This window comes from Metarhizium album (genome assembly GCF_000804445.1).
Source record: "Metarhizium album ARSEF 1941 chromosome Unknown scaffold_1, whole genome shotgun sequence".
NCBI lineage: Eukaryota > Fungi > Ascomycota > Sordariomycetes > Hypocreales > Clavicipitaceae > Metarhizium > Metarhizium album.
In genome coordinates this window covers 663,623-689,028 of record NW_024467575.1, presented here as the reverse complement: position 1 = coordinate 689,028, position 25,406 = coordinate 663,623, and the positions used below count along the sequence as shown (strand labels likewise).

The window sequence follows — 25,406 nt, the reverse complement described above, 5'->3', positions numbered from 1 at the left end:
TCACCTGAACGAGAAGCGGCATAGATTGAAACCTCCCGAAAGCTACTCAGTCACGGTACAAGCTCCACGCCCGTTTCCGCCCATTGCAACGAGGCTCAGGGTGCGGTCGTTTTGCGCTGTCGCCGCTCCACCTGGCAAATCGTTTCTGCGTCTGTCTGGTCTCAGCTGCAAGAGACTTGAATGCGCAGTTTCTTCAGATGAGCATGATATCATCTCGTCTGAGCGACCTGGAAGCGAAGACGACATGGGGAGAAGGCAAGGCGTACGAGCATTCTAGGAAGTCGGACGAGGCAATCGAAAGCAGAAGAGAGGCGAGCCCCGGCGTCTGGGGAAACACGGCGCGACAAATCATGGCGAATTGCCGGAGCGGGCTCCGGTTGGATGAGGTTGAACCCGACCAACGAGTACGTAGGTAGGAAAGCGCCACATGCATCTCTACAGCAGCACTAGATGATGAGAAATCGCATCGGCAAACGTCAGCCCAGCTGTCTCTCTTCAGGTTCGGTGTCGGTTATTTTATCTCGTAGCCTCGCTGTCTGAGATAGACCGCGGCAAGGAGCAGGCTAAGGCAGCCCCAGACGAGATGCAGTTCCACAACAGCCCAGAGCCACAAGCATCCCAGCGGCGGCGCCTGCTTCATCGTCGCCAAATAACCATGGGTGTTCGAAATATAAATGAGAGTGCATCCTGATGCAAGACTCATGACGAAGAAGGTGGCCTGTCTCAGCGGGTGCTGATACGGGCCCGGTAGGCCAGGTATCAAGACGGCATCGGATTCGAAGGGATGGAGAACGTAAAATAAGAACAGAAAGACTGGGGGACGGAGACGTCAGCGAATCGCGGTCGCGCCACGGTCGATACATACGTCCACCGGGGTCGTACCTAGCCATGCACGGGCTGTTCGTGTGCAGACGTCTGCCCAGCTAATCTCCTGTCCATATTGATTCTGCACGAGGACGTCAAAAGTGAAGTGAAGCATGGCAATGGTGGCGGTCCACAAAGCGGCTTCGAGGACGCGCTCTGCACGGGGAGACAAGGTGGGATCGTCGTCGTCGTCGTCGTCGTCGTCACAGGCCGTGCCCTGCGTCCTCTTTGCCTTTGCCATCTCCTTCTCCCGCTGCCGGGCCTGCTGGAACATCTTTCGCTCCTCAGCAAGGTCGAGTAGAGTTTTTTCCGTTGGCGCGGAGCGATCTGGCTGGCGAAGCTTCATGTTGGCAGCGCCAGCCCGTTCCTTGCGCGTTTTGGCCATGACGATGTTGTCGCTTGTCGGGACGGGCGCGTGTCGGCACAATCGGCCGAGGCACGAGGCGTGTAGTTATTCTTTTCAAAGCAGCCACTCCGCCTTGCCTGTCCTGTGCAGACGGACACTTCAGACGAATTCTACCACGGGTGGCTTGAAGCAAGAGCGGAGCGAGAATGACGAAAGCAACAAAAGCCGGCGCTTGTCTTGTGAGTGCTGGTCGAGCAGTGCGTACCTGGGGCCTAGGCGCCGGGTAACGTTACGTACTGAGTACTCTGTACGTGAGTGAGTAGCTTCAGTTCTTAAGTAGGTAGGTACCTAGCTTATCCCGTACGTACGGGAGTACGGAGTACCCAACTACGGAGTAGGTAGTTAATATTTTGCCCCCCGCGGCTCCTGTGCCTGGGGCCAACTTTAATTTGCAAATGTCCCCCGGACAGGCAGGCAGCTCCCAGGCAGCTCCCGGGCAGGGGCAGGGGCCAAGCACCCCGTAGCCCGTAGCCCGCAGCCCGCGTCGACTCACGAGAGCAAAACGACGACAGGGCCCGGGAATGGCCCGAGTTGACGAAAATCGCAAGGTGGCATTTACGTCTGCTGCCCACTCACGTAGTACTCCGTAGTCAGTAGCCATATCGCATGCTGCCTTCCCTTGCTGACCGAAGCAACAGAGTCCAGACTGCCGCTGGAGCTCCTTCCCCTGCCAACGTCGCGGCCAAGTGGCAAGTGGCGGTCTTCTCTTGCGCCCCTCGGAGGAGCTCTCTCCCCTCGTCCCCTTTGTCGTCGCCGTCGACCAGACGGCCCTCTCGCCGACAGTCACCACCAACCCCTCGCCGCCGAGATGGACCGCATGCTTGGTCTGCTGGCGACCCTGGCGGTGGTGGTTCCCCTTCTGTACATGTACACGGTCAGCGTCGTGCAGTCGCGCTTTCCGGCCGTCAAGAACAAGCGCATCTGCCTGCTCATCGCCCACCCCGACGATGAGGCCATGTTCTTTGCTCCCACCGTCCTGGCTCTGACCCACCCCGAGACTGGAAACCACGTCAAGATCTTGTGTTTGAGCACAGGTATGAGCCGCCTCCCACGGCCGCAGGCCAAGTTTCGGCGTTGAGCCTCTGTCTGACCTGCCGCCGGCCCCCGACGAACGAACGCACGGAGCCGACTGACTGATGTATGCTCAGGCAACGCCGACGGCCTCGGAGAGACCAGAAAGAAGGAGCTGGTAAAGAGTGGCATGCACCTGGGCTTGAGGGACGAGGACGATGTGTTTGTGGTGGACAATCCGTATGTTTTGCAGCTCCCCACGATGACGGCCGTGACGCTCTCATCAGAATGGCTCTGACGTCTGACTCCTCCTCAGCGCCGACTTTCCCGACTCCGCGACTGCCAAGTGGGACGAGGCCCGAATCGCGACTCTTCTGTGCAGCGCCTTTGCGCCGCAACTCGTCCGCCAACGAGCCGACGACTCGGCCAAGCCGACGGCCAACATTGACGTGCTCATCACGTTTGACGGCAGCGGCGTATCGTCGCACCCAAACCACATTTCTCTGTATCACGGCGCCCGCGCCTTTGTGGGAGCCCTGATGCGCGGCAAGTCTGGATGGACCTGCCCCGTCGACCTGTACACGCTCCGCTCCGTCAACGTGCTGCGAAAGTACTCGGCGTTTCTCGACGTGTTTGGCACCATGGCCTCGTGGGCCATGGGTGTGCGGCACGAGGACAAGGCGCACCCAGGGGGGCTCGTCTTCATGAACCAGCTCGTCGGCGACGGTGGCCTGCCGACGGCATGGGCCGCAATGACGCAGGCGCACCAGAGCCAGATGGTTTGGTTCAGGTACCTTTGGATCGCATTCAGCAGATACATGGTGATTAACGACTTGCGCCTCGAAAAGGTCAAGAGCAAATGACTGCCGACAGTCGACGGTGACGATGGTGGCACCGCCAGGGGGGCTGTACGACAATGCAGAGGAGGTCGTTGCATATCTATGGGCGTTTGGAGATGGGGAATGAGCCGTCATGGCGTCGCATCATCTTTGGCTCTAACGGCTTTATGTACAACTTGCAGCAATGAATTGGACACGCCTTCACGATGCCGTCTTTGCGAATAATACTCTGCGCTCTGTCTGTCTTGCACTCCCCCCTTGTCCGGTCCCGGAGCTTTAGGACTGCATGTTCCGGCTCGTGCTGCTTCCAAGACGTCCACAGATGGACCATCCAACACCCCAGAAACATTTCGTACGCGCATCTAAGCGCACAATTCAGTGCGGCGTGCGGCGTGCGGCGTCGCGCCCAGTCAAGCCATCAACAAGTCTCTATTCCAAAGATGAAAATTTCGTGGCGCTATTCACGACAATAGGACAGGACAAGACAAGTCTACTTCCACCACAACCACCCCCCAGACATTTCAAACGTCCCGTCACTCATCACTCGTCACCCAGGCAGGCAGGCAGGCAGGCAGGATGCGCACCATGCCAGCAAACACCATGTTCGCCAGCGACCTGACATACATCCAGACACGACACGCGCAGCACCCTCGCCGCAAGACGGCCGCGATCGCGCTGCAAGACACGACGACGACGACGGCGCACCAGCAAGCGGACAGACGGGCGCCCGACGCAGGCCGGGCGCGGGCGGACCCGAGGTCCAGGGCGTCACTGCCACGGCCGTGTGCGCCGTTGTGAATTTCTGCGTCCAGCGTGGCCCCGGGTGGAACGGTGAAAATCCAACACGTATATCGCGTACGTACCCCATCCATGTACATGACTAGATGGGGAAGAAAAACCGACACACCGCCGGCCATGCTGACACGTCACACGTCACATACGAGGAGACGCAGCCTACGCAGCTCAAAAATGCACACTCCTCTTCTTTTCCACCTTGTCGCGCCTGTCCTCGTCGGATCTGTGGAAGAGCCCGCTGACGCTTCCGCCAAACGGGCCCGAATGCTTCTTCCTGCCACCGCCACAGCTGCTCGGAGGCCCGGGCTGCGAGCCGACGCTGTTCGGACGCGGGGGCATCGGGGGCTGTCCCCGGCCCAGGGCGCCCGAGGCGTAGTGTTGGTTTCGATCCGGCCGCGGCGGGAGGGCCGGCGAGGACGAGGGCGGTCCTCCGCCGGGAGGGGCCGGCACGCCGTACTGCCTGCGCAGGCGCTCCGTCTCCCTTTCGACCTCGGCCTCGCGTCTGCGGCGCTCGTTCTCCTCCGCCTCCAGCATCTTCCGGATCCGCCTCTGCTCTTGCGCGTCCCGCTTCTCCCGCTCTTTCGCCTGGCGCTTTTCCTCTGCCACCATGGCTTGCAGGCGTTTCGTCTCGGCGTCGACGTCTGACTGCTGGACCGCAGGGCCTGCGGCGGGACCCCCGAGGCCGAGGGCCCCAGACGCCGCGGGGATCTGTTGTCGCGGCGGCGATGCCGGTGGCCCGGAGGGCCTGGAGGCAGACGGAGACGGAGACGGCGCCGGCGCCGGCGCCACCGCCGTGTTGAAGGGATCCTGTCGCGGGACGAGGTACAGGTCGCGAATGACCTCGGCGCTCAGTATCAGGACAACTTCGAGGCCTTTGCGGTCCTCAATGTCCACGCGGGCCAGGTTGGGTTCGTATATTGTCACGGCGGCCGCGGTCCTGCCCGCGTGGAACATGGCGACGGTGATGTCGGGCTCCTTGCTCTTCTTCCCGCCCACGCTCCTCCCGGACATGTAGCACGTCATGTCTTTGCTCAGACGGCCGTCCCTCCTCCACCGAAACACCAGCTTGGGCTCCAGCTCCGGGACGGCAGGCGCCGTCTCCCTGTCTATCCGGCTCGAGCTGGGCACCCTGAAGCTGCGCTCGGGGACCTCAAAGTCCCACGTGTCGGACTTGCTCCAGCTTCCGTGGTTTCGCTTGACGGTGATGCTCTGGTCGGGATTGTACAGCAGCACGCTGAAGGCTTCCGGCGTCGGCGGCGGCACGGGCGTCGAGACGCCATTCTGAGCCCGCAGCTCGGCCGCCGACAGGCTCGGCTGGGCCCGTTCGGGCTTGACCAGAACTTCGGCGTACGTCACGGACGGGTGGCTAACGTGGAGGAGGCCGAGAGCATACTGGTTCCGGGACTCGGACGGCAGCGGCCGCTTCAGCAGGTACTCGGGCGAGGGCTCGGATCCGTTGTGCGTGAAGTAGAGCAGGGTATTCTGGGGATTTTCGGAAGATTGCTGGAGTCGAAAGGTGGGGAGGTTGTCGTCGAGCATTTTCGCTCGCGAGGCCCGCGCTGTGCCAGGTCCAGGCGGCCCGGGGAGATTGTGTGTTGGATGCGTATTTTCTTTTGCTGCCGGCGTTATCGAGAGCGCCGTCGCCGTCGAGGGCCGGGATGGGATTCCAAAGAGAAGCACGACGGTGCTCAGCAGGACTTGACGAGGACAAGGAGAGACCGGCTCCCGCACAACGAAGGGGGCGTTGCACACGCAGAAAGCTGACGCAGCCGCCGCCCGCACACGTCAAACTGCACGGCAACTGACTCGCAGGTGCGTGCCTTCCGTGGCGGGGTCCGTCTACTACTTACGTAGGTACCTAGGTACTTGAGTTCCTGGGCGCCGGTACGTACGGAGTAGAGCCAAGTACAATCGGACCCCGTGACAGTCTACTGTGAGTCTCTGACGAATCCGTCACACGTGGCCCTTTGGGGCTGAAGGCTCTCAGCCTCATGTGGCCGCAGCGCGTTCTGAGCTTAGAATAGCCCAGGACAATGGAACAGTCATGGTTGTCGTGTAGTTACTTTTTTTTCTTCTCCGGCGCAAACCTGCAATGTCCTACAGACGCTCTCGCCGTTGCCCACCGCACCAAGAGATGACGCTCCGCTGCCACGTGTATTCTCTCCGGCGCACCATTCATAACTCGAACGCCTGCTGATCTCGTCCCCCGGTCGAGAGCCCACCAACGCCATGTATCCGGCCCCCAAGCCCAGCCCATGTCCCCGGAAAGAAGAAGCAAAAAAACAAAATGCCGTATGCCCGGCAAGGTAGTCCGTCCGCATCAGAGTCTCAGCCGCCGCCGTCTCAGCCGGTCCCGTTGTAGACGTCCCCGGCCCCCCTCAGCATCCGGCCCATGCCGCCCTGCAGCGACGGCCTGTGCCTGTGCCCCGGCCTGCTCTCTCTGCCGCCGCCTCGTTTCCCGGCGCTCCTGCCTGGCTCTCCCGAAGCACGGGACCCAGCAGCAGAGCGCGCCGCCGAAGATGATGCCCACGGCAACCCCCATCAAGAAGCCGCGGACGACTTTCTCGCCGCTGGATCCGCTCGTGACGAGCTGCAGGATCCGGTCGCCGACGTTGAAGCCGCCGAACCCGTTGGGCGTGTTTGCCCACGCCGTCAGCGTCGGCAGCGTATACGTGGTCGAGGGCCACGTCGTGAACACGTCCCCTGGCGAGGTTGGCGTCGGCGTCGGCGTCGCGGTGCTGTTGCTGTTGCCGTTGCTGTTGAAGTTGAAGTTGAGGTTTGTGCCCGTCATGGTCGCTGGTTCCTCGGGCCCTCGTGCGCCAGGCACCAAGCCCGTCCTCTTCTGCCTCTGCCTTTGCTCGCCCGCGTCCCCGTGTTCTCTGGACCCCCGTCCCGCGCAGAGCCGACGCGTGTGCGCCAACAGGCAAACGTCCAGGCGCGATGCGCGAAGAGAAGACAGAAGACGCTCGATTAAACAACAGCCGACTCGATCCGTCCGTCATCGGTATCCCGATGCCGGCAGGCGGATCGGTTTGGCGACGACCGTCTAACGTCCCCCGCTACCTCTGCCTGGCCTCCCTTGGCCTCCTCCTCGGTATCGGATCGTCGCGCGGGAAAACGACAAGAAGACACGCGCGTGCCAGCCCGCCCGGCGCATTCAAAAGACAGGCGGCGGCGCTCGCTCGAGATGAATCGGTGAAAGGAGTTCCGGGCCCCCATGCACGCGTGGCACGATCCAGGGACGGCCGTTCAGTCCGTGGGGGCGGATGTGCGTCCCGGGCAGGTTGCAGGTTGCCAGCGACAGCCCCCGCGTCGGGCGCCGCGTAATTTCGGAGCCTTGGCGGATGCGCTTGTGGCGACTCGACGCGTGCGAGCCCTTTGTTTTCGGCAGGCGCCGACAGCCTTCCCTCGTCGGCGACGTGGGAAGGAGAGGGTCGGGGCGCAGATGCCTGGACGAGTTGGCAACGGGCAGCTCGGCCATGGACCTCGGCTGGCCTACCGTCGTGCGGGCTCGGGAACACACCCGCATCAGAGAGGTCCAGGCGGGGATTGGTGCCCAGATCCGAGCCGCGAGAGACGGCAAGTGTGCATACAGTACGTGTACGTACCTACCTAGCTAGGCAGTTACTTGAGTACCTAGGTACTCTGCGTAGGTGCGTGCCTGCCTTGGGGCACAGACTCGGTGCGGACTAGGCTACAAAAATGCCAATGTCGTCAATCAGTCTCCTCGGACAGCACAAAAGAGGAACGCGTACGTATTTCATTACGAACCCCCGGACCAGACTGCAATCAGATCAACCCCGCCGCCTCCCACGGGAAACGTAATCAACTGTGGACCACGAGTAGCGCACAGATGGGAAAATCGCCGCTCCAACCCTGGACGGACTCTCAGAACCAGCCACATCCTTGACGTCTGTCCACCGTCAATAAACACACATCGTCGACCTTGGATGCGTCCCGTCGAGTTACCGTCATCGAGCTTGGGGGTGGGTGACGGTCGATCGGGATGCTTCCTGTTAGCCGGGGATGGGATCGTGAGACCGCGCCATCATGGGAAGCCGTCTGGCGTTTTATTGGAGGCTGCCGCTCAATGCTGCAGGTGGGTTTCTCGTTCCCGCTTCGTATAGACATGTCCTAGTGCCGAGTCCATCTCATGTCTCTACGCGCAACGGCCTGCGTTCAATCAAAGCACATGGCACCGTCTGTGGTCCGCAGTGCATGAGAGGCAAGGCCGGACGTCGAGCCCGCCATCAACTTTCTAATCTATTCAGCTATTACTAGTCCCAAGCCTCGGCCACGGTCATGTCCACCACGTCCTCTTTTCCAGCCGCAGCCGCAGCCGCAGCCGCGTCCTCTATCCAAGCTTCCTCCTCCATCCCACACCTCCCAACGTGTATTATGTTATGAGGAAACTTCTGCCATGGGGACTGAAAAATGTGTTCGAGAAAGAAAAGAGAGAGGGAGGGAGAGGGATGGAGAGAGAGAGAGAGAAAGACCTAATTTCTGCTGCAAATGTCGTACAACATATCCTATTCAACTTGCCCAACCAAAAACGCCCTTTGTCCCATCCAATCAAGATAGCCATCCACTCAATTTTCCTGTCAACATGACAAGGAGGAGTGCGTAGGTGAAGGCCAATGCCAGAGCTTTTATGCAAGGTATGTTCGCGCCAACAAACGTTCCCGAAAATGAAAAGAAGAGAAAAAAAAAAAAACCGAGGTGTACAAGAGCGGTGTGAAGAGTAGTGCAGCGTACCAGAGTAAGCGGCTGGGGCTGCCAGCAGGTCAGAGTAGACTGAAGGGGGTAGCTTGGACAATGGGAGAAGGGGAAGCCACTGCCTGATTTACCATGCTCGCGGCTCCCAGAGATGCGAGAGAAGCACGAGCACACAAACATCACCGAGACGGACGTGCCCGAAGCCACATTGTGGAATGTCGTAGTACCTGCCCACTCCCACGGGGATCTCATGGTGAACTCGGTGGATCGTCTCTTCAGCCCTCCAGCGTAGTTCTTTCGACGAGACTGAATTAGCTGATCCATCGATCAAAGCAAACACTTCGGTATCTGCTGTCTCTGGCACAAGAAACCTGATTGGCCCCATCCACCGAAGCAGACTGCAAATCGGCAGCTGATACGTCGTCGCGTTCAAATAATGCCCCCAGGTGGATCATATCCGGTGGATGCCCCCCTGGCTGCATTGGCTATGCCGGCACTGCCAGGTTCGCTGTCAACCTGGGCATTTGTGGTCTTCCTGAGCATGAACATGGGCTTCTTGCCTTCCTTGTCAAGCTGCTTGAACAGAATCAAGGGTTTCTCGTCCATGCCAAGACACCGCTCCTGGTCGCCGTAGACAATATACAGCGCATATTGGTCCCAAGGGGCGTTGATTTGATACTTTTTGAGTGCTGCCGGGAGGACCTTGTAGCAGGGGTCATCCATGCTGACCCGAAAGGATTTGAATATTTCGACGGACGAGCCATTCGAATTCGGTGCCGGAGTTTCGGGAACTGGAGTTTCGCGGCGCCTGGGCAGACCCGGGGCGATAACACCTTTGTCCCTGGACATGTACGTGCCGTGGTCGGAGTCGTTTATTGTGGATCGAGTCGATGGTGCAGACGTCTCCCCGCGATAGGATCGTGCTCCCAAAGTAGTGCTGCTGGAATAGTTTTGTGGTGATGTTGGAGAGGGCATATTCGGTGAGGGATGCGCCGATGAGGTCTGTCCGTTCATTGCCGCAAGGTGCGACGACGACAGGACGGCCCGTTCGGCGGCGCTGGAGGGATCCAGTGTTTGCTCAGCAATCGACCTGTCGTGGGCTACTTGGGTCGGAGAAGCGTTTTTGGGGGTCGCGCCTATGATGATTTTTCGTTGGGAATACTGTCGTTTGACGCCCCCTGGGCCAGAGCCTGGTGGCGGAGTCGGGGCAGGAGGAGATGCGGTGGCTTCGAATGGAAACCCTTGCCCCAGAGCGCCGCCACTGAGGTTTGGCAGCGGTGTTTGTTGATCTTTGACAAGGCGGAGGGCTGGCAGCATATCTTCTCTGAGCCGTCTGAAGTCGTCTGTAATGCGTCGCAAGTCTTGCTCCAGCAAGTTCATTCGCTCGTCCCGTAGTCGCAGCTGTTCGACGAGGTGCTTGATGTCCTTGAGAGTCGCGGTGGCGTACTGAGCTTCGGCATCGGCAGCTACATCCCTTCCGATTAGCAACGGCTCCTCTTCATGTATCTAGTTGTTGATGTTTGGGGGCTCCTTTGATCTGAGTGTCACGATGTATCTCCAGAGGTTGCGGCGAAGGGGGCCAGAGGGTGGGTGGGTAGCCGTACACAACGGGAAATAGTGATCGCTCTCAATCGGTACATCCTGGGCTTTTTTGACATCGTAGACGCTCTTCAAGATTGTCAATCGATGACCGACACTGGCAACGCCCATGCTCTTCAAGTCCTCGTGGTGCAGAGCGACCAAGGCTTCACCAACAATGTCGTTTTCTGTGGGAACAAACGCACAAAGAGGCGGTTCAGTTAGTCACGGCTCTGAAACAATCCATCATGGTTTGTGAACATGGCTAATCGGCTTCAGGGAGAGCAAGGTGGTCCGAAGTCGGGTTATCGACTTACCAACAAAGCCATCGGCGTACTGGGGCAGGCCAATGGTGGAGATGAAGTCGGCACACTCGTCGGCATTCCATTCAGTGACGATGGTTTCAGGCAACCGGGCAGCACTGCTGCGATGCCCGTAGGTGGTGGGAGTATGCTCTGCGGAGGTCGACAGCTCGGAATCGATGGGTGAGGCCTCGGAATCGGCAACAGGAGAGTGGTCGTCCATGCTTCGCTCGTACTCGTCGTCGGCGTCGGACTCGGCATAGGCTGTGCCGCCGTCGAAGCTCATCATGTTGAGGACAAGCTTGCCGGGTGATGGTGCTGCGAGAAAAGGGAAGGGGGGCAGGTGCGAAGCTGGGGAGGGATGGTCAGGCTGAGGTGGAGCAAAAGGCGATTGAAGATGACAAAGGGGGGAAGGAGAGCAACGGGCGAACGGGCGGACAGGAAGCGTAACCCAAGTACTTAGGTGGCTGGCAGGCAGCGGGCAGCGGGCAGCGGGCAGTGAACAGTGAGTGAGTAGTAGTGGACAGTGAACAGCGGGCAATGGACGAGGACAATGGACAGTGGTAAGTGTACTTAAGTACTTACCTACTTAACCTAGGTACTGTAGGTACCCAGTAACCCAGGCAGGTAGGTGCCTCCCTCTTGAGTACGTACCTAAAGTACCTAGGTACTCAACTTATCCAAGTAAGTTCTTAAGCGAGTACCTACTTAAAGTAAGTACTTGGTACTCCGTAGCTCTTACGGCCTCGGGCCCAAACACTGACCTCAACAAGTGCTGGTACAAGCACTAGCAGAGTCTCGCAGGCCGCTTCGGCAGTTGCAGTCGAGGACGTTCAAGGCCAGATGCCAGATGCAGATGGAAATATGCGGGCTTACCTAGGTACCTGGGTAGGTACTAGGTAAGTAGGCAGACCAGGACCGCACACAAGCTTCACGATGCACGACTTCCTAGGGATCTCGTCAAGTCTGGGGAGCGGAGGGGAGAACAGCAGGGGGCCTGGCAACTGGCTTTGGGGGAGGGGGCCAGAGGAGAAAGGGGGGGGGGGCGGGGCGGGGCCTGGCCCAAGTCAGGTCAGGTACCGCCAGTTGGCCAGACGGGGCGGCTCGCAACTCAACGGCGCCGACCTCACGGCTCCCACACTCAGGGTTGCATCTACGCATCCAAGTACCTTGTTGTTCTTGTTGTTGTTCTTAGGCATGCATCAGCTTCGACCGCAGCCCGCACCGCGCCGCCATCGATGATCTACAGAGTTGCACCGCCACCATGTCCGGTGCTTCATGGTCAGTGCTTCAATGCTGACGTCGGCACCCGATGCAGATTGACGGGCGATACGGAGTACCGGCGGGCTGGAACCCTCACGCACACACATTTCGGCGAGTACGGAGTAGCAACGACCTGCCCACCCAAGGACGCAGTGTGTACGGCGTATCTACATGAGGTATACAAGTGCCTGGCATAAATTCCTGCCTCGGGACCCTTCTGTGTCTTTACCAAGACAATCTATTCCCAGCCGAGCAAGAAAGATGCTGACCTGATGCCTGAATTACGAGTCTGACAAGCGTCGGCCGAGCTGCGAGTCGCCGTGCCGCCACATCATACATGGCAGCCTTCAAAGTTCACCACCACGAGCCCGGCGGCAACATCAGACAAGACGACGACGCAATGCAGGCTTTGGCCTTGTCCCCGGCTCCCCGGCTCCCCGGCTGTGCCTCTTTGTTTGAGGCTGCGAGAGGCAACGTCGCCTTGTGTGTGTGAGCCAGCAGCCAAGTCTAGAGAACAAGCCTCACCTGGCGCGTTGGGTTGTTCCAAAGTTCAAACCAAGCGTTTACCACCTTGCTCGTTGGCGAGAGACGAAGACGGTCAGCATCCCTGCTTCCGTATGTCCGCCATGTGGCAGGCCATACATGGGCCGTCACGCCGCATGCGATACCCAGAGGCAGAGTGCCAAGCTTTTGCCTTTTCTCGTTTCCCCCTGGATTTATCCCCGTCTACTTGTCAGTTCGCAGTTCAATGTTTAGAGTCAAAGAGGAATACGATGCTGGCCCTGCAGATGTGACGTGGGGGTTCCCTGTGATATCTGTGTGATCTGAGCGGCAAAGGCAAGGGTCCGGACTTCGGATGTGGGGAACAAAGGGGGCGTCGACGTCAATCTGGTTACTCGTTATCCAGTTGCCCGTTTGGCAGGCCGCATGAGTGTCGTGAGAATGCGCGGGCTGAGCAGGAACACAAGGCGTGGTGGATCGTCACCATGGTGCCCAAGAGAAGCAACCCAGTCTCTATTCTGGTTTCCGCCGTGTCGAGCTCCTCTCATTGCCACCCATCTTGGCTTCACGCGCAGTCCAAGTCCATGTCAGCCGGATAAAAGCCGCCGGGTGCGTCAATGCCTTGGTAGTTGAAACCCTACATTGTGAAGACTCATCATGCTCTCCCTCCCCTTCCAACTTGCATGATCCGGCATGTCATGGGCCTCCCCGCATCGTCCAGGCGATGCCACCTCCTACCGCTTGATATCTTCAAGGTCACATGCGCATCTACGCTGTGCGAGGTGCGAGGTACCCAGGTCCAGGTATAGGCAGGCAGTCCGAGTACAACATTCTCTCCGTCCTCATCCTCCCAACCGGGGCCTCACAAGAGAACGAGGCTTCATCACGCCTCGAGGCAGCTCACCAACTGCCGTCAATATCATCCCCCCCTTCTCCCCTCCCCCAAAATCGTCTCGCCAATCTTTGCCAGCCCTTGTCCCTTCTTCCCCCCTGCTTTCCTTCCTCTCTTCTTTGTAAACACCCGCACCCCATGGATAGAGCCCTGGCTGGACAAGGCCGACAAGCCTCGCCTTGAAACAGCCCGTCCGTTCGCACCCGCCCCAGACACTTTACTCTGGATTCTCCGGACCCTCGCCCCCGTGTCTGCGTTTCAGGTTCGATGCTTTTCTCTGTCAGGCCCCAGCGCCTCTTTCTCTTCCCACTTGAGCACCCCGGCTGCCGGCCCCAAGCCTCTCGATGCCAATCAGCCCGTGCAAAGTTTCGGAGCCCCTGTGCCTCGCTTGTCTCGCTTGTCTCGCTCCATCCAAGATACGCAAAAAAGAAATAAAAAATAAAAACCCACTACATACCCAAGTACACACATCACCAAGGCCCAGGGCCAGCCTTTCAACTCCCACAAACGTCGGCAGAGTGACATGACCACGTGCGTACATGCCACACGCGGCGGCTGGCTACAAAAAAAAAAAAACCCATCGACTGGCTGGCTGACTGACAGACCGACCGACTGACTGACCGACCAACTTCGGCCTGTATGCCAGGGCGTCGCCTCCTTGGCAGGCTCTGGGAGGCACCACAGCAGTGGTGGGAAACGTGTGACCATCGCGCGCGCGCCGGTTCGTGGCGTCACAATTGCCCCGGGCACAGACAAGTGCTGATACTCGTCTCAGTTGCCAGATACCACGGTTGCTGGGCCTGTGCGTGCCGTGCCGTGCCGTGCCGCGCCGTGCCGCGCCGCGCCTCGGAAACCTCTCCTACCCTCCCTCTCACGCTTCCAGTCACTCCGTCTCTTTCCGTCGGCCAGAGGGTCGACGTCATGACGTCGCGTGGGACGGGTTCGACGGGATCCGTCCCTCCAGCAAGACTTGACTTGATTCACACATGTACAATATCCGTCAATACGTCAACAGAGTTTGCGGTTGGCAACTTTATTGTTCCTTCTCCCTGGCGCCGGCGTGAAAGCTGGCAAGCAGACCTGCCACGTCATAAGCCACTATCTACCTAGGTATATATACAATCCATGTCTTTAGGAGTCGTCTACCTTCTTTCTCTCACATCATCTTGTTGCTCACATTAAAGAGTCTCGAGCCTTTTGCTCCCCGTCAATCGCCCTTTCTTCCGCCGAAAAGTGACCATATTATCGCTGTCGGCCCGTGACTAACTACCCCTGCAAGCCATGCCGCCATAGGTGTCATCAAAGATATACATGTGGGAATGCCGCAGTGAAATCAGCGCAGCACATCAACAGCTGCGCCAGGCAAGTTCACGGGGTGCTGCAGCGAAGAATAGGACAAAAACAAAAGGGCGCCCTTCCGCAACCTCTGCAGCCTGTTGCAGTCGCCACTGGTAAATTCCAAATGCCAGCCCAGGAAGAAAAGATGACATGTAAAGACAAAAACACCGCACTCACTGCGCCCGACCAGTGAACCATTTTGTAGAAACAACGCTCCAGATATGTCGACTCAGTCACCCCGATTAATGTACCGTGGGAATGCTCACCACGGTCTACCGCAAGGGCCGCTTGGTATCACGGACACCGCAACGTACAATATCTTCCATGGCCCATCTGGGAGGCGTCAGAGGGATGCCGTTGACCCGTCTCCATTCCTTCTCCTCATTTGGTGCAACGTCAACGCCGGCGGGGAGAGGTTCAAGGCCGCCGGCAACACCAGTAGAGAACCTGAGTTGGAGGATGTCCGCAATTTCGTCGCAGGCGGCTAAAAGTCTGTCCAAGTCGTCCTTGTTGTGGGCTGCGGATATGCAGAAACGGGCACGGGAGCTAATAAGAGGCGTCGCAGGATACCCGACGACGACGATGGAAATCTTGCGCTTGAGCATCTCACGACTGAAAGCGGGCATCTTTCCAGGGTTGTACAGCATGACGGGGATGATTGGTGAATCATCATGACCGTAGACGATGTAGCCGAGACGCTTGAGACCGAGACGGAGGTATCGAGAGTTGAAGGCAATGCGCTGCAAGCGCTCCTCGCCATGGCCCGGGCACAACTCGCCCGTGATGAGCTTCAACGAGGCCAAAATCTGCGTCAAGACGCATGGAGCAGGTGATTCGCCGTATTGACTGCAGGCATTTGTGCTTCTCAACTTGTCGACGATGTGCTTCTCGGCTGCAATATAGCCACCGTTTGCACCAAAAGATTTTGTGAAGGTGCCCATGAGGATGTCGATTTCCGAAGGATCAATGCCGAAGTAGTCGCAGACACCACGACCACGGGGTCCCAGAGCACCGATGGAGTGAGCCTCGTCAACAAAAAGATAAAACTTGTACTTTTGCTTCAGAGCAAGGATGCGTGGCAGATCACACATGGTGCCCTCCATAGAGTATAAGCCTTCTACGACAACCAGGATCTTCTTCCATGGTCGGTGGGTACGCGGCTGGCCCTGCGATATGTTTTCTCGCAGGACCCTTTCCAGGTCATACATGTCATTGTGTTTGAAGGACTGAATGACGGCGTTGGAAAGACGGGCCCCGATGCGGATAGAGGCGTGGTTCAGTTCATCAGAGATGATGAGACAGCCTTTTGAGGCCAAAGCCGGGAAGGAACTGGCGTTGGTCACATAGCCCATGGAAAAGACCATGGCATCAGGCTTGCCAACAAAAGCAGCAACTTCTCGTTCAACGTCGAGAGCTAAATCAGTGGTGCCAGCATCGCCACGCGGACTGGCCGAGGTGACACCATAACACCTGACACACTCTTCGACGGCGTCGGCGCAGGGCCCTTCGGATTGGGCAAACCCCAGGTAATTGTAGGAGCTCATGTTGAGCGTCTCGGTGTAGGTGCCAGTGTACTGATAGGAGCGGTTGTGATCGTTGGATTTGCGGTCAATCAGAGTAATGAACCTTCCAGGAACGCCGATAGTTGGTCGGGCAAAGCAATCGTCCAGTCGCATCTTTAACCGTCTAGTATAGAAACTGTCGAAGTCATCATTGAGCGGAGCGTAGCCATTTTGGACTTTGAGGGAGTCGTAGGTTTTCTTGTCGCCAAATCTCTTGCCAAAGAAGTCGCAAATGTGGCCCACAAGAATGAGCAGCAGATAGCTAATGTAGGTGGTGAGGAGGAAGTAGTAAGGGGGCTCGTCCTCAATCGGCGGCTCCAGGGGTATGCCGTGTGACTTGCTGACGTAGAGGTGACTTGGATGACAGAGAGGACCAAACTGAGCATCAGCACGTCGCTTTCTCTCTATCTCCTCGGCCGACCTGGGGCGGAACAGAGTTGTAGTTGGCGGTTCGGAGCTGTTGTGGTCACCCGCAACGGCGGTGGACAGTGAAATTATAGGAAGAGAGGTGGATGGGGGCGAGATGGCAGCGGGCACACCGTTGGCCTGAGTATGCTGTTGCTGCGTCGCAGAGGGTTGCTGCTGCTGCTGCTGCTGCTGCTGCTGCTGCATGGCGAGCAGTGCCTGCTGGGCAGCGGTGTGGTCCTTGGACTTGGGGCTCGAGGAAAAGAAATGGCTGATGCGATTTCCTTTGGAGGTGGAGGGACGTCTCTCGCCCGTCTTTTCAGAAGATGGCATGACGGAAGAGGTCGAGAAAGGGTTTGCCAGCTTGCGGGGCATATCTCCTTGTCAGTGCTTCCAAACCGCGGACAAGGAGATTGCGTCAACGATAACGCCGGCAAGACGAACGTGCCGAAGGGGGGCGTTGGATCGGGTCGCCGTGTATCAGCTTCGTTCTGAGGAAAGAGATGGTCAGCGGCTGTTTGGAAGCAAGTGGAAGGCGGCAAAGATGCATGCGAGGGGAGAGGCGTGGATAGACAAGATTCAGCTTCAGGGCCAGACCGGGAAGCGCAGGGTCAAGACACAGCACGTGAAATCAAGATGCAATTGCACGGGTGCACAATTGGCCGTGAATACCCAGGGCTTGAACGAGGCAATACGGCGGTGGTCAAGAGGTTGCACCTTGAGAGGAATTCAGGAATCAGGAGATAGGGGTGAGGGGTGTGCGGACGTGGATGCTGAAAATAAGGACTCGACGCCTCTCCCGACCGCCAAGGGATTGCCGGCAGAAAGAGGAGGGAAAGGGCGAACGCAGCAGCGATACTCACCACGTAGGCATGAAAGCTTGTGCGCGTGTGTTTGTGTGCGGCGATGACAATGGACACGATGGGAATGTGAAGCCAAAGGGTGAACAAAAAGCATGCGGGCCCACGCACGCGGTGCAGTGTTGGCTGGTTGGTTGGGGTTGGTTGGTGGCCCCGAGAACGAAAGAGCAGTCAATTATTAAGTACGTACCTAGGTAGTTGACCTGGGCTAACCCGGGTCAGACATTGAAGCGGTGCCACACTCAGCAGTCGGAGTCGGCCCTGGACCCAAGCCTGATTGATGGTGGCGGGTGGAGGCGGCACGAAGCCTCGCTTCGACCGGCCGGGCCAGGCGATTGGGCGACAGAGCTGTCAACAGGCCCAGACATCGATACTACAGTACTGCGACGGAGCACTCTTGAACCATGGACGTGCGAGATTGCGTCAGGGGCGGACCGCCGCGTGCGGGCTAAGGATTGAATTGACTTGGACGACCCGAAGGAGCCGCGAGGTTGTGTGGCTTGAATGCTCTGGATTCCGGTGGCGCCCAGTCAAAGGCTGCGCCTGCACGCCCAACTGGTGCCGGTCAAGTACTCAAGTACGTCCTTGAGCACCCCAAGTACATACAGCACCTGGGCAAGTTGGAACGTGTCCAGGTACGGAGTTCTTGAGTACTAGGTAGTACCTAGGTAGTTAATCGTACTTAGGTGCCTAGGTACCTTCGTGCGCGGCCCCTATTTCCAAGGACTAGGGTGGGTGCCAAGGACTGGCCTTACAGGCGACTGCGTGTAAGCATTACTAGTACTAGTATTAACTATAAACTTAGAGAGAAAAGGAAGAAAAGGAGAAGTTCCCTGCCCCCGTTTTATTATATATATAGGTCCTAATGCACATCTAAAAAGTATCCGACGAGGCACTAACACAGTGCTTTATATATACTCGAACTATAAGCTCGAGTCCATTACAGTCACTAGCAATCATACTTTCCATCTAATCAGCCATCACAAGACTCTGCAGTCTTCGCAACTACGTTCCGGGATAAACACAGTCACAGTAACTGTCACCAGAGACAGGGGCCGCGCGCGAAGGTACTAGTTGGCGACAGGTGGGGCACCCTCGGGTGCACTTCTCGCTTCGACTCTTTATTATTAATGATAGGCCCCGAAAGCCAAAGCCCCATCTACTCCGTATTGCGACTGTAATCGTCCTTCATCAACTCTTCAAAAGCTTCTCCTGGCCTCCAATGGTCAAGCACCATCTTGCAAAAGCTCCTCCTGGCCTCCAATGACCAAGCACCATCTTCATCATGCTTGGTACGCCCTTCCTGCTGGAGACTCGAGTCCCAAGATACCACCACTACTCCTCCGCACGTCAAGTCCGAACCCGTCCCATGGATCTGCAGCTACTCTCACATCAACGTTGATCGGGACAGACACGGAGAAAACGCAGGCGTCAGTTTGCGAATAAACACCAACCTTGTAGTGGCACCCGGCATGAGACGCGTCATTGAGCATCGTTGCAGACACTGCTACGACTATGTGCATGGTGCAATGTCATACATAGTACGGAGTACTTACTATTGCCAAGTTGTCGTTCGCGTTGCATTGCCGGTGATGCCACGGCACACAAAGCGAGGTGGCTTGCCATTCAACGCATGGGTCATGACCAATGGGTTGGGCAACGCACGCATCCGAATCAACGCGCAACACGTACGTCGTATAAGTAAATACATGCAAGAGTTTTTCCTCCGGGCTACAGTGGCCTGGTAATTTTCGATATATTGGAGGACCTCGCGGCGGCGGCACCGAGTACGGCGGATGGGGAAAGGGATGCAACCACCAAACACCCAACGTCAGTCTGGAAAGATATCTCGTGAGACATGTGTGCGAGTAAAGAGGAATATCCGCCAAGAAATACTGCCCCCCCGATGAGTCGCCGGCTATTGCAGAGAAGGACAAGAGTAGTAATTATCAGTCTATGACTTTATTTTATTTTGTTTTTATCTTTTTCTTTCATCACCCACCCAGAATGCCCGGCTCATCGTGCACCGCCGCATTGAGTCGGATTCTATTCAGCCACGGAAATGCGCGCCACACTTGACATACGGCAGCACCAGAGCCGTTGCTCCGTGCGCTGGCGGGTTGCGCCGGGCCACGGCTCAGCAGGTTTCATGACCCTCCAGCCCCTAAGCCGAACCGCGCGGACGCAACAGATGCTCATAGACTGGCGCATTCTTCCCAACATTCTTCGCCTTCGACACCGTTACCAACATTGATAAAACCACCCAAACCCCGAAACGGAGCCAGGCGAGATAGCCAACATCACCAGCAAACATCTGGGTCTTCAGTCCGCACAGCTGTCGCCGGCCGGCGCGCCACGTCGCTCACAATGGGCGAATGCATCAACAACCACGACGAGGCTTCCGATGAGCTCTGGCGACACCATGCTCCTGATCGTACGCCCATGTGGCAGTTCATGCAGCAGGTGAACAAAAAACATGCGTTGGCCATCGACGCATATCCCGGGCTGTACCAATGGTCCGTCGACAACGTGTCCGCCTTTTGGGAACAAGTCTGGGACTTTGTCGGCGTCGTCGCCTCCGACAAGGACGACAAGGCAAGTTGGCCGTTCTTTTTTGCCCTTGGCATCAAAAAACTCCTTGCCTTCTAACCGCTCAATCCAAGGCCCTGCCGGAAAATGCGCCCATGTACCCTCGGCCCGACTTCTTCTCATCCGCCCGCCTAAACTTTGCCGAGAACCTGCTCTTCTGCCCGACCTCACCCGTCGACCCGGACGACGTTGCCGTCATCACCGCTACCGAGCTGCCGGGGGACATCAAGCCGACGACGTGGCGACAGCTGCGTGAGTCGGTGCGCCAATGCTCCAATGCCCTCCGCAGCGCTGGGCTGAAGCCCGGAGATGTTGTCGCAGGCTACCTGTCTAATCATGTGGAGGCTGTCGTCGCCATGTTGGCCGCCGCATCTGTCGGCGCTATTTGGACCGGCATCAGCCCCGATAATGGCGTGTCAGCCGTGCTTGATCGGCTTGCTCAGATCGGGCCAAAGGTCTTGTTCGCCGACAATGGTACCGTCTACAATGGCAAGGAGTGGCCGAGCACCCCCAAGACCAAGGATATTGTGGCAGCACTCGAGAGTGCCGGACTCGGTCTAGTTGTCGTCATTGACAACACCAGCGCCGACCTCGGTCTTGACGACATCAAATCCCAAGGCGTCAAAGCTCTCGACTACACGTCTTTTCTCAGAGACGCGCCTGCAGACCCCATCAAGTTTGAGCAACTCCCTCCTTCGCATCCGCTCTACGTTCTGTACTCGAGTGGAACGACTGGCCTGCCAAAGGCCATCGTTCACACGGCGCTAGGTACTCTCCTCCAGCATAAGAAGGAACACATGTTGCACTGCTCCATGACTGCCGCGTCGCGCATGCTGTACTACACGACGACTTCGTGGATGATGTGGCATTGGAGCATCAGCGCCCTGGCAGTCGGCACCGCTCTCGTTCTCTACTCCGGATCACCGTTCCGACCAAGCTCGCACATGTCGCTTCCCAAGCTCCTCTCCCGGCTGAAAGTGACCCATTTTGGCACGTCAGCTGCGTATCTCACGGCACTGGAGGCCAACAACGTCCGGCCTGTTGAAGACAAAAGCCTCGACCTGTCATGCTTGGAGGCAATCTATTCTACCGCATCACCACTACCCCCGTCCACCTTTAAATTCGTGTACGAGGCGTTTCCAAAGACGGTCAACCTGGCCTCCATCACTGGCGGCACTGATATCATTTCCCTTTTTGGCGCACCGTGTCCTCTGCTGCCCGTTCGAGTTGGCCAGATCCAATGCGCTGGTCTTGGAATGGACATCCGCGTCGTAGACCCCATTACAGGAGAGGACATGCCGCCAGGGGAGCAGGGCGATTTGGTCTGTGTGAAACCGTTCCCTTGTCAACCGTTGACTTTCTTCGGTGACAATGGCCAGGCCAAGTACAAGTCGGCCTACTTTGAGCGCTTCGAAGACGTCTGCGGCGTCAAAGGCCCCGTCTGGCACCACGGGGACTTTGTCAAGATCCCCGATGCCACCACCGGAAGCCTGGTGATGCTGGGCCGATCAGACGGTGTATTGAAGCCTGCGGGCGTCCGGTTCGGATCTGCAGAAATCTACAACATCCTCACTCGATTCTTCGCCGAGGAAGTCGAAGACGCCGTGTGTGTTGGGCGCAGAAGGGAGACGGACAGGGACGAGACGGTCTGCCTTTTTGTCGTCATGGTCCCCGGCAAGCCCTTCGGCCAAGGCCTCAAAACTCAAATCATGGCCAAGATTCGGACCGAGCTTAGTCCCCGGCACGTCCCGGCGGTGGTGGAGGAGTGTGGCGCCGGTATTCCCAAGACTGGCAACGGCAAGAAGTACGTTGGCCCTTTGTGCATCGCTGCAAGTCTTTTATGTGCTCTAATGTGACGGTAGGATCGAAGTCGCTGTCAAGCAGATTCTGTCTGGGCTGAATGTTAAAACTAATGCGAGCGTCGCCAATCCTGAAGCACTGGATTGGTTCAGAGAGTGGGCAATGAAAAATTGAACAAAGGAAAAGAAGAAAGAAGAAGGAAAGAAGGAAGGAAAAAAAGACACAAGCATCCAGCAAAGAGGTAAAAGGGGCCACCTCCGGGGAACATGAATATACAGAGGTTAATCGCCCGTTTCAAGGGGCATGTTGGTCAAGGCCGTTATAGAGCGACTTTATTCAATGCAATGGCTCGTGCGGGGTGAGCACCGGTTTGGTTCACCAACAAAGTAGCCCTGGTACCCGTGAGTATGGGCTACGACCTTGGTTTCGATGACAACAACAGAGTCGAGATTGAACGGGGTCCTGGCCTCTCAACAGGAGACTCCAAATCCAACCTACCAACATCTGCCTGGGTACGTATTACGTATTAGGTAACAACCACCCCAGCCAGACGCGGCCTTTCATCTCTCTCCCGACCACGCTTGCAAGGATCCGATCCAGCAACGTTGGAAATGAATGGCTTGTCTGTACTTTGTGTGACGGGGCGGCGCACAAGTCAAAAGCAAGATTTCCGTACAATGTGCCGGCACCCGGCAGGAAGACGGGAGAAGTACGGAGTACGTGGGGCTGTAGAATGGCGAAAACGGAGACGTACGCGCTGCTCCTGACCTGCCGTTGGTAAGTGCTTAAGTAGATAGGTACCTGGGTACTTACAAATGAAGTAGGTACGTAAGTACCTAACTTCAGGGAGCAACGGAGCAGTGCCTGCTTGTGCCTACCTAAAGTTCTCAAGTAGGTACCTGGTAGTTGCCAGACTTTTTTTCAGATCAATCGGACTGCTGAGACGGGGATTTCGTGCAGCATTAGCATTGCCCGTTCTCACAAGTCACGTCGTCAGACTGATCAGATTTGATTATCTGAGTTGTTTTGGAGCCCCCGGGATGACTCCACACCGAGTTCGGAATGAAGAGGTATTATGAGCACCTACTCCGTACCTTGAGTGGGTTAAGTACCTACCTACCTACCTTAAGTAGGTACTTACTTGGGGAACTGCCTACCTGGAGGTACTTACGAGCCTTGTCGTTGGACATTGCTGACTGGAGCCAATCAAGTTACACGACGACAGGTTGGGATATCGCTGATGACTGTTTATTGCCGCAATCACCGGCTCGAACAGACTCCAAGTGCGGAGTACATAATAGTAACCCAATGGCCGTTCAGCGCACATCAAACCATCAAGCCATGACTGAAAGCAGGTTGCCTGTTCCTGGTGACTCCACATTGAAAGACGGGGAAATATTACAAGTGGATATTGCGTGGACCAAGTTGCAGAATCTCACCTATCGTAACATCATCAGATGTACGGACTGCGTACGGCGGACGGAAAGCCCCACGTTCGACCGTGGCTCAATCTTCCTCGACGGCTTCTCTGCCGTTTTGTTAGCCTGCGATACCGTGGTGCCCACAATTAAACCAAGGAAGATTTTGCATGGCAGGGCTGACGGGGCTGCAACCATTTGCGGCGGTTGACGCGGGCTACGATGAATGAAGCCCAGCTATCGTAAATTCTTTTACGCGGCGTTGGCGAATTCTGCGAGCTTGGTTGGGGTTTCGCCATTCCCCACCTGTCTCCAGACTATTCCCCCTATGTATGACGTAAGGATAAATCACTGCACTAGGCTGTGGGAGGGAGCGAGTGAATACATGTAATATTGCCCGTGGTCCTGACAGTCAAGTTGAAGGGAAACAGACCGCTGGCACGCGTGTCAATAGATCCGTATCATGTGTTTTCCAGCCATCTGAGCGTCTCAGCATGATTTGGATGTTATACACATGCCGTGGCGAGTTTCAGTGTGTTGAAACCTCTGGTTGTGTCTCCTCGCCCGACGAAATGTAGATCTGTTGGAGCGCCTGGCTGTATGCTGACGCAGTGGTTCCGTATCAAGTGCCAAGAGACAGCCAAGAGGTTACAGGAAGTATGACGATCAAATCACGTCTGCCTGCTAGCTTGTGCGACTTTCAGTGTCGGCGCCATGCATTGGCTCTTGAGAATTGCCTCGAGCACCTATTTGAAGATCCATCTCCGGTAGCATTTTCCAGTGCATTTCGGTCTCAAGTTATCAAGTGAAGTTGGCTAGAAGTCGACAAACATTCGCTTGGTCCAAATTGACAGGGAATAAATAAGCAAGGGAATATCGAGTACAAAGCATCGCGATGTTCTGGCGGTACGGATAATTCTGCTAGGGCAGACGGGGTGGCTGTTGTCGCTCTCCTTGGCAGGGGAATTCGTTCGTCCCTGGCGGCAAAACCCTTTGATCGACTTGCGAGTGAAAATGATTAGTGTGAATCCTCCTGACAGCTCAACGAGGCTCGATCGTGTTACCGACGATGGTGTGTAGGGCAAACCAATCTGACACACTCCCCAGTCCTGCACATCCCGGTGTCAGCAGCGCGCCCTGGCAACTACCGCGGCGACAGGGACGGCTGGCAGCGCCGCCTGATCAGTAGAGCCTTTCCAGTGCATTTACGGAGTACCAGATGTGTCTTGGGCTCTTGCTCAAATGTATCTGGTACCCGCCATCTTGAAAGAGGGTAGGGGGAGCTTTGCAGGAAGCGGAAAGCAATCATTTCGCAGCTCGCCAGTGGACGTCTCGCACGTTTTCAACCAGAGCACCGGCAGGGAGGAGGGGGGAAATGTGGCAAAACTCGAAACGGCGAAGGATTCTGGCAAGAATTTCCAAGAGAGATGATAAATATGTCGTTGTGTCGACACCTTGAAGGCTCTCGAGTATAATCATTACGCCCAGCAGCTACTGCGTAGAGTAAGTCCAAAGTGCGTGCTGGCTGGTGCTGCGCAATGCACAACGGGAGTACGGAGTCCGGAGTAGGTGCTTTTCAGCCGCGCCTTCCCAACCCCCAATGTTTATTATTACTTCGTACTGGGTACGAATCCCTCATGCCCAATCAATCAACTACGTGAATCGTTTAAACGTCTGTACTCCGTCCAAGTACTTGAGACATTGGCTGGCAGCCCTAGACTGCTCGAGTTAGCCGGCGTGCGATTGCATCTTGGCTTTGCCTGCGCCCAGCCTTGCGGTGTGTAATCGATACTCGACTGGTCGAGCTAATGCACCCTTTCACGATCGAGGACGCGCCGACCGTAAGCTCGAAACAGCCTTGGCCTGTCGTTGCAGCGTGCAATTTTGTGTGTGGTTGGGGCCAACGACCCTTATGCTCGCCCATTGCTGTCTCTGATGGGCGGCTAACATGTACAAATAGTACTTTAAGTAGGTACCTACTTAAGTACCTAGGTACCTAGTTAGTACGCAAGTACGCATGTCCAGGTTTCACGGATGAGCATTGAGCCTTGTCAGACGTCGGGAATCTCCTGTTCCTTGTTGGCATCCATCTGTTCAAGGCGAAGCGTCGAGCAGACGGCCAAGGAAGACTTTACCAGAACAGATGAACAGATGAGAGATGGTTTGCGGGCACGTGCTCGTGGTGCTGCTGCCTGTGATGCGGCCCTCACCCTCAATTGCTGCCTCAGCTGCTCCACCTCCCTCGCATCACATCACATCAGAACCGT

General features: G+C 57.0%; 8 protein-coding genes across 8 annotated transcripts; 3 read left to right on the top strand and 5 right to left on the bottom strand.

Moving 5' to 3' along the window:
* Positions 1-511: 511 nt before the first annotated feature.
* On the bottom strand, positions 512-703 carry MAM_00197 (uncharacterized protein; the record flags this gene model as incomplete). Its single annotated transcript, XM_040818996.1, has 1 exon — positions 512-703. One exon carries the CDS (start codon positions 701-703, stop codon positions 512-514), a length of 192 nt encoding a protein of 63 aa, XP_040682261.1.
* A 126-nt stretch (positions 704-829) lies between these two features.
* MAM_00196 (uncharacterized protein) lies at positions 830-1,249 on the bottom strand (the record flags this gene model as incomplete). The annotated part of the gene is made up of 1 exon (XM_040818995.1): positions 830-1,249. The coding sequence occupies one exon, from the start codon at positions 1,247-1,249 to the stop codon at positions 830-832; it is 420 nt and encodes a 139-aa protein (XP_040682260.1).
* An 829-nt stretch (positions 1,250-2,078) lies between these two features.
* On the top strand, positions 2,079-3,144 carry MAM_00195 (N-acetylglucosaminyl-phosphatidylinositol de-N-acetylase; the record flags this gene model as incomplete). Its single annotated transcript, XM_040818994.1, has 3 exons — positions 2,079-2,304; positions 2,419-2,521; positions 2,598-3,144. The coding sequence occupies 3 exons, from the start codon at positions 2,079-2,081 to the stop codon at positions 3,142-3,144; spliced, it is 876 nt and encodes a 291-aa protein (XP_040682259.1).
* Positions 3,145-4,083: 939 nt separating this feature from the next.
* MAM_00194 (uncharacterized protein) lies at positions 4,084-5,454 on the bottom strand (the record flags this gene model as incomplete). Its single annotated transcript, XM_040818993.1, has 1 exon — positions 4,084-5,454. The coding sequence occupies one exon, from the start codon at positions 5,452-5,454 to the stop codon at positions 4,084-4,086; it is 1,371 nt and encodes a 456-aa protein (XP_040682258.1).
* An 853-nt stretch (positions 5,455-6,307) lies between these two features.
* Positions 6,308-6,889, top strand: MAM_00193 (uncharacterized protein; the record flags this gene model as incomplete). The annotated part of the gene is made up of 1 exon (XM_040818992.1): positions 6,308-6,889. One exon carries the CDS (start codon positions 6,308-6,310, stop codon positions 6,887-6,889), a length of 582 nt encoding a protein of 193 aa, XP_040682257.1.
* Positions 6,890-9,060: 2,171 nt separating this feature from the next.
* MAM_00192 (protein kinase regulator Ste50) lies at positions 9,061-10,800 on the bottom strand (the record flags this gene model as incomplete). Its single annotated transcript, XM_040818991.1, has 3 exons — positions 9,061-10,097; positions 10,236-10,397; positions 10,527-10,800. The coding sequence occupies 3 exons, from the start codon at positions 10,798-10,800 to the stop codon at positions 9,061-9,063; spliced, it is 1,473 nt and encodes a 490-aa protein (XP_040682256.1).
* Positions 10,801-14,777: 3,977 nt separating this feature from the next.
* On the bottom strand, positions 14,778-16,805 carry MAM_00191 (serine palmitoyltransferase 2; the record flags this gene model as incomplete). Its single annotated transcript, XM_040818990.1, has 1 exon — positions 14,778-16,805. The coding sequence occupies one exon, from the start codon at positions 16,803-16,805 to the stop codon at positions 14,778-14,780; it is 2,028 nt and encodes a 675-aa protein (XP_040682255.1).
* A 2,894-nt stretch (positions 16,806-19,699) lies between these two features.
* On the top strand, positions 19,700-21,895 carry MAM_00190 (acetoacetyl-CoA synthase; the record flags this gene model as incomplete). The annotated part of the gene is made up of 3 exons (XM_040818989.1): positions 19,700-19,894; positions 19,996-21,725; positions 21,784-21,895. 3 exons carry the CDS (start codon positions 19,700-19,702, stop codon positions 21,893-21,895), a joined length of 2,037 nt encoding a protein of 678 aa, XP_040682254.1.
* Positions 21,896-25,406: the final 3,511 nt, after the last annotated feature.